The sequence below is a fragment of the Sesamum indicum genome, linkage group LG7 (assembly GCF_026168435.1).
Source record: "Sesamum indicum cultivar Baizhima isolate 11 linkage group LG7, ASM2616843v1, whole genome shotgun sequence".
NCBI classification, from domain to species: Eukaryota; Viridiplantae; Streptophyta; class Magnoliopsida; order Lamiales; family Pedaliaceae; genus Sesamum; species Sesamum indicum.
In genome coordinates this window covers 11,235,687-11,242,395 of record NC_142663.1, presented here as the reverse complement: position 1 = coordinate 11,242,395, position 6,709 = coordinate 11,235,687, and the positions used below count along the sequence as shown (strand labels likewise).

The 6,709-nt window shown below is 32.9% G+C and overlaps 1 protein-coding gene across 1 annotated transcript; it reads left to right on the top strand.

The window, feature by feature from the left end:
* The first annotated feature begins 870 nt into the window (after window positions 1-870).
* On the top strand, window positions 871-5,364 carry LOC105166555 (basic leucine zipper 2). The gene is made up of 5 exons (XM_011085945.3): window positions 871-1,306; window positions 2,270-2,845; window positions 3,091-3,166; window positions 3,470-3,596; window positions 4,683-5,364. Exons 2-5 carry the CDS (start codon window positions 2,286-2,288, stop codon window positions 4,841-4,843), a joined length of 924 nt encoding a protein of 307 aa, XP_011084247.1. The 5' UTR covers window positions 871-1,306; window positions 2,270-2,285; the 3' UTR covers window positions 4,844-5,364.
* Window positions 5,365-6,709: the final 1,345 nt, after the last annotated feature.

Below are 6,709 nucleotides of genomic sequence, written 5' to 3'. Positions count from 1 at the left end.
CACAAAATGGGGAAAGGGAATGCCCTTCACGGAGATCCCTTTCCCTTTCCAGCGTCAAGAAACCAATTAAGCATAAAGGAATAGAAAACTGAGGTAATGGATACCTAACCTAATGAGCACTCTCTCAAGGAAATTGGAGTTGTAAGTTAAACACTAATAAAAGTTGAGAGTATTTGAAAATAAGATAAATTAAAACGAGCTCCTATGAAGTTATAAATAACATCTTGTAATTTAAAAAATTATCTATAGCCCCGTGATTATGACATTATGCAATACTTGGATGGAAATCTTGAATTGTTAATTTATTCTCTGATTATTTCTTTTAAATTTAAAAATTAAACAAAATAGGACGAGGTGAATGAAATTTTTTTAATAATTAGAAAAAAAATTATTTACTTAGTTCATAAAATTTTTTCAAAATTTTTTAATATTTTTTTAAAAAATAAGTTAAACGAAATTTGTAGTTGCATTTTGGTTAATTTATCACAAAAAATAGATAAAAATCTATAAAAAAAACTAACGAATTGAGCTAGTTATTGAAAGACCATTAAATCATGATGGTATTTGTAAATTTTTTTCATTCGTAATTATGATAAATTTAGGGAAGATACATATAATTTACTCTTTGAAAATAAAGGTAAAAAGGTAGGAAAATGTTGAGGTTTGTATTTGGGAAAATAATTTAATATTTATAATTTTATTAATAAGTTGTAAAAGTTGATAGGAAGTTGCTGCATATATATCTTTTAACTTAATCAATTTAAATTTAAACTATTTAAAAATAAAAAAAACAATAAATCAAAATATTTTACAAATAATAAAATGATAAACGCTAATTTAAAACAATTATAAATATGTGGTCATTCAAGTATTGGGTATGGAGTGAGTTTGCTGCCCTCCCTATATTGCGACTGCATTAAATGTGGCGAGGCCAGTAGTAGGGAATTTGAATGTAATTGTGATTCAAATTCAAGAAAATATACTACAAAGGTGGGGGAAGAAAGCTGAGCTGGGAGCAACTGTAAACGCTCTCACCTCATAAACCCCACTTTTCTCTCTTCTCTTCTCTCTATAATGCTGTTAAAATCTTGTTTTCAAGATAATTTTTCTATAGTTTGAGTGATTCAATACTGAATTTGTAGCACGAAAATTCCTAGATTGCAGTAATATCTTTCATATCTTGTGTGAGAATTCAGTAATCTTGTACGATTGGCCGACTCTGCAGTCTGCTGCACTTCAAAAATTCATTCTTGTTGGCTGATTTCTCTTTTCATGAAGCCAAATCCTTGAGCCCAGAGAACACAAGGTTTGCCAAAAGATTTCTTTTTCGTTTTTTCGGTTTTCTTTTCTTGTTCTGAGAGCTGTGGAAGAAAATTGGCGTTAAACTGTGAATGGAACAGTGCAGTGAGGTTCTTGGTTTTTCTGTTTCCTTGTTTATGTGTTTGTCTCTGGATTCTGTTGATTGATTTATTTATTTTTCATGCTAATTTTGATTGCATTCTCTTCTTTTTCTATGTATGCAATGTGGGTTCTTGTGGTTTTTTCTTTTTTTCGTTTTTTGGAAAATTCTCTGGGAGCAGGTAGAGATAGTGTAATTTCATTTGTTTCGTAGATTCTCCGTTTTGCAATACTTTTTATCTTCTCCTGAATCTAGTGAAAGATGGCAATGCAGATCGTTAAGCTCTGAATTTCTATTTCTTCCTTTTAGTCAATGTTATTTTGGCAATTGCTTTTTTCCTTAATGTAATAAAGAAGATAATATCATCTAGGATTTTGGGTTTTCCAAATGATTTGTTCTGCTCTTGGAATTACTGTTACATGAGCCCGGTATATATTTTGCCACTTTTTTCCCTCTTCAGGAATGTCGAGTTCTTCAGTGTGATTTGGGTTATAGTCCTAGATTGTGAATATTTGAGTTGGATAGGTTTAGATTTTATCATGTGATGGTTCGCTCTTTGCTGTCTCCTCAACTTGGATGAGTGATGATCAATGACGAAAATGTTCTGACAGTTTCTTGCATGCCCGCAAAAACTTGCTTCTTGGTAATTAAAGAAAGAAAATTTCAGGATGAAAGAGAATTTTGAAAAATGTAGTTTTAGTTTCTTAACAGAGTTATCTGTAGAATGTCAGTGTATCTAATATTAAAATTTTTGTTACTTTTGAATTTATAGTCATTTTGGATTGTCCGCTGTCGCTTTATTGCTCTGCAATTGTAATTCAAAATTAAGAAGTTAAGATATGAAACATGGAATTTTGATGTTTTCTGCAGCTAACAAACCTTTAGCATGTCAAGGCAAGCTCCGCTCCCTCCCCGCTGTCCTATACAAAAGAAAACCACAATCCATCCAGCAAATTACCCTCTTTCCCAGCTTCCGTGTAAAGACATTGACTTGCATGATGGAGACCATCGAGACCGCAAATCAATTCCCCAGAGCTCCATCTTAGAGGAGCAGCCAATATGGCTGGATGACTTATTGAGCGATTCAGACTCCAATTCCACTGGAATATTACACCGCAGAGCTGCTAGTGATTCTTTAACCTTTTTTGATGGTCTTGTGCCGTTACCAGGTCTAAATCAACTTAATGAAACAGAAACTCAGGATTCTTGTGATCCAGATGGATTGGAGGCTAGTTGTGCGTATGGTCCAAATTCTCCTCGACGAAAAGACAAGTGCCTCTTTCCTGAAAACAAGATTCTTTCAGCATTCCCAGAATATATTCTGCAAAATACCCTGCAACATTTAGAAGGAAATAATTCCGTTTCTGGAATTCCTCAGTCAGTTTCATTTGGCAATGCCTGTGTGTTGGGTGGTGAGATGTATACCGAGAACAAACTAGCAAAACGGTCAGCTTCTTAATTTGCATGTCTGTTTATCAAATGGAAATTTCGGTTATCTTCGATCATGACTGCTTCATAATCTTCTGAATATAGGATATCTGAATTATTTCCAGTGGATGTAGCATTGATTTTTTACTGTTTGATTCTGTTTAACATGCACTAAAGAAAGTAATGAATAAAACAATTCTTGAAAGCAGTCTCTTGTATCCTTTCTTACACTTCCCTAATCGTATGATATCGATTAAATGCAGTCACCCTGCGCAGAGATCAAGAGTTCGGAAGCTCCAATACATTGCCGAGCTTGAGAAAACTGTTCGTATTCTACAGGTACTTCATTGAATCAAAGCAAAGAGATTTATTATGCCTCATTGCTTAGTTCCAGGCATTTCTGTTTGTTGTCTACTACATATTTATGGCTGAGCACATAATCACATACTAACATGGTTTAAGTTCCTGTAGAAAAAGCTACCAGTACTTGTACCATACACGATATTCTTTATCACTTGACAAATACTTACTATATTTTTCATACTTATCAGCTGCTTGTGTAAGATTATTTAGTTTTTATGGGTAATTATAGCCATTTTGGTATATGAATTACTGCCGACTCATGAATGTTGCATGGTACAGAATGTGGGATCAGAGTTGGCTGTCAGGGTCTCATCCATGCTTCAGCAACATGCTGCTCTATCTGTGGAGAATAACACACTGAAGCAGCAGCTGCTAAGAGTGCAGCATGAGAAATATATTCTTGATGGTTAGTAGTACCGCATTCTGCTGATTCTCTAGAATCTTATTGAGTATAAATCCCTCCACCTTTGTCCCTTTATATCAGTATTGTCATGACAATTATTAGGGATAATTACCTACAAAAACTAACCTTAGCATTTGCCGTATCGTATTTGCACTTCCTGTCCATGAAGTTTTTATTACAGCTTTATAGTCACCAACATTCCCAAGTAGGAAAAGATGACAGCAACTTCAATTGCCTACTTCATCGCTCGCGACATAGTCTTTAGTTTGACCAACTTTTCAGACCAAATTTCGCTCCCACGGGCATATGTGCAAAGAATGTGCATCGGCTTAGATGTAATTACCAACATGATGCCCCACTCCCCACACCACAACCAACCTTGACCAAAAACCCTGAAACCCAACCCCATCCACCCACCCACCCACCCAACCCCTCGAAGTCCGTTCCTAACATATGCATGTGTGTGGGAAGGAGAAAAAAGGCATGATTTTTGCCATGGGTAAAAATGTCTCACAATTTTCTTGTTTTGGTCATTTTTTTTTTTTTTGAGCTAATTTGATATAGGGGCAACTCGGACTTTTCCTTTTCTCAAGCTACTTTTTGCAAGGAAAAAAGTTCTATATTTTCTTTTTCTTTTCATTTTATTGAGGGGAAGGGGGGGTATCGAGTATAATTACCCAATAATAGGGGTCGTTGTTGCAATTTGAACATAGTTAACAGTATCTAGGTGATTGTCCCTTATTATTACTATTTTTCATATTTATCTCCTGCCTTCAGAAAATGCATGTCAGGTGCTCACAGAGCTGACCCCTCCACCACACAGTTGATTCTCCGAAACCTGTAAATCCCCACATCCCCCACTATTTTGTGTTTATGTGTGTATATATATACATGCACTCATGTGGATGTGTATATGCATACATATAACTATATATATATATATATAAATACTCTTATAACTATATATGCATGCACTAATGGAATACATATATATATATATATATATACACATTCTTTATTACTTTAATTGTCAAAAATTTCAGGTAAAATGGAATTTTGAGTAACTAGAAAGTTTTGTATCCTGTGCAGGTGAGTACCAATCCCTTAAAAACGAGGTGCAGAGGTTGAAAACTGGTTTAACTTTGTCCTCTAACAACCAGGTCCGCCACGGGTCACGCTCTGCTGCTTACTTATCCCGTCCAGAAACCATCAGGGAGATGTTAGACATCGGAAAACTTAGTCTAAACTGATGTGTTGGCTGCATCAAAACACCCCTTTTCTGGTCCAATCTTCTAAGGTGAAGGGCTGCTCTGGAAATCACTCTCCACTTTGAACTTCACTCTTTTGACGACATTTATGGTCTTAGCTAGGGACTTGTATGGACTACCAGATCAGTATCAAAGTGTAGAATTCGAGACGCTTGTTGTAGATTACCGGTCTTACTAGCACTGTGACAATGTGCTTTCTCTTACAAAAGAAGATCTTTCACGTAGACCGACTGGCCCCTACTTTGTCTCTCTGTTACTTTGCCAGGATTGCAGCCATTGCTGCATTCTAATACCATAGTGTGGCAAGGATTCTAATACCATAGTGTGTCCCGACATAGATTTGTAGCTTTGATCGTTTAAGAGGTTTTGTGCTGATGTTTGTGCATTCTAATATTAGACATGTATAACTAACTTGGTAGGATGATGATAAAATCTTGGAGTTAATTACACTTGGACCCTATGTGAAAATATAAATAACACTTTCCCCCAATTCTTTTTTAAAATTATATTTATACTCCTTTCTAGAATTATCCATTCACTAGTAATCTTTTTTCTCTCTCTGTTAACGCATAAGGGAATTGAGCAACACAGGCGGGCCGTGTAGGTTGTTGCTATCTTTGTGCCCTTTTCTCTCCTTTTCTTATAGAAGTGATTTCCAGCTTTTTGATTATTCTGTAATTTTGAAGAAACTACTTTCGAGGTTTCTTTGTCCTCATCAACCTGACAAATTCTTGAAAGTACCTAAAAGTAGGAAATAATAGAACTTGAGGGGCAATAATGAAATTTGTAAAAAATTAAAAAAGGGTATAAATAAAAGCACTTATCTGTATCTAGCATTTTGACAAAACTGATCTCCTATAAATCACACAACATATCCCATCTACTTATGTTAATAAATAATAATTATGTATAAAAAAAATTATGGATGTTACAATTTTTCAGCTTATGATTTTTAAAAAAATATTTTAAGAGTGTTTGAGATGCAGCTTCCACTTATGGAATTGCTAAATAATTTTATTTTTAACGCAAAAACTGGAAGCAACTTGAGGGGGTGTCTAATTACTTTGGCTTATTGTACATAAATAATAAATTAAAAAAAAATTGAACTATTTTATTCTTATTATAATTATCTTAATTCAAATTTACCCTTTTTTTAATTTGTTTTCCAAATTGCACATCCAAAGTTGATGTTGGAGTTTTCAAATAATTTGAATAATTTAAGACTAATAAAATTTACACTTTCATATATTTAATATTTTAGAGTTTTTATATTTTATTTGCTATATTATATAATATTGATCCTATTTTCATAGAAAAATATAAATTACATTGCTATGATTAAATATTAATTAATAAAAAATATTTTTTGACGATCGTGCAAGTTTATTTATTATATAAGAACACTCCATGAGTAGGACAATAGAAGTTTTTGCGAACGCTTTAAAAAAGTGTTTTTCAGCTTCTTGCTCCAAAAAAGCATTTTTAAAATATTTGCGATACCATTTTCTGCTTCTAAAACAACTAAGAAAAATATTTTTAGGTCAAAAGCTAGAAGCACCTTGCGGGATTTTTTTAGTTACTTTGATCTTTTATAAATAAATCCAACTTTACCCTTATTATAATAATCTTAATTCAATTTTACTATTTTTAATTTATTTTTAAAATTATATATTTAAAGTTGATATCAAAATTTTCAAATAATTTAAATTTTAACACTAACTAAATTTAAACTTTCACATATTTAATATTTTAATTTTTTTATATTTTATGTGCTAAATCATTAATTATTATATTTTTAATATATTATTATTTATTTAATTAATAAATTAATTATTTTTTTATAATCAT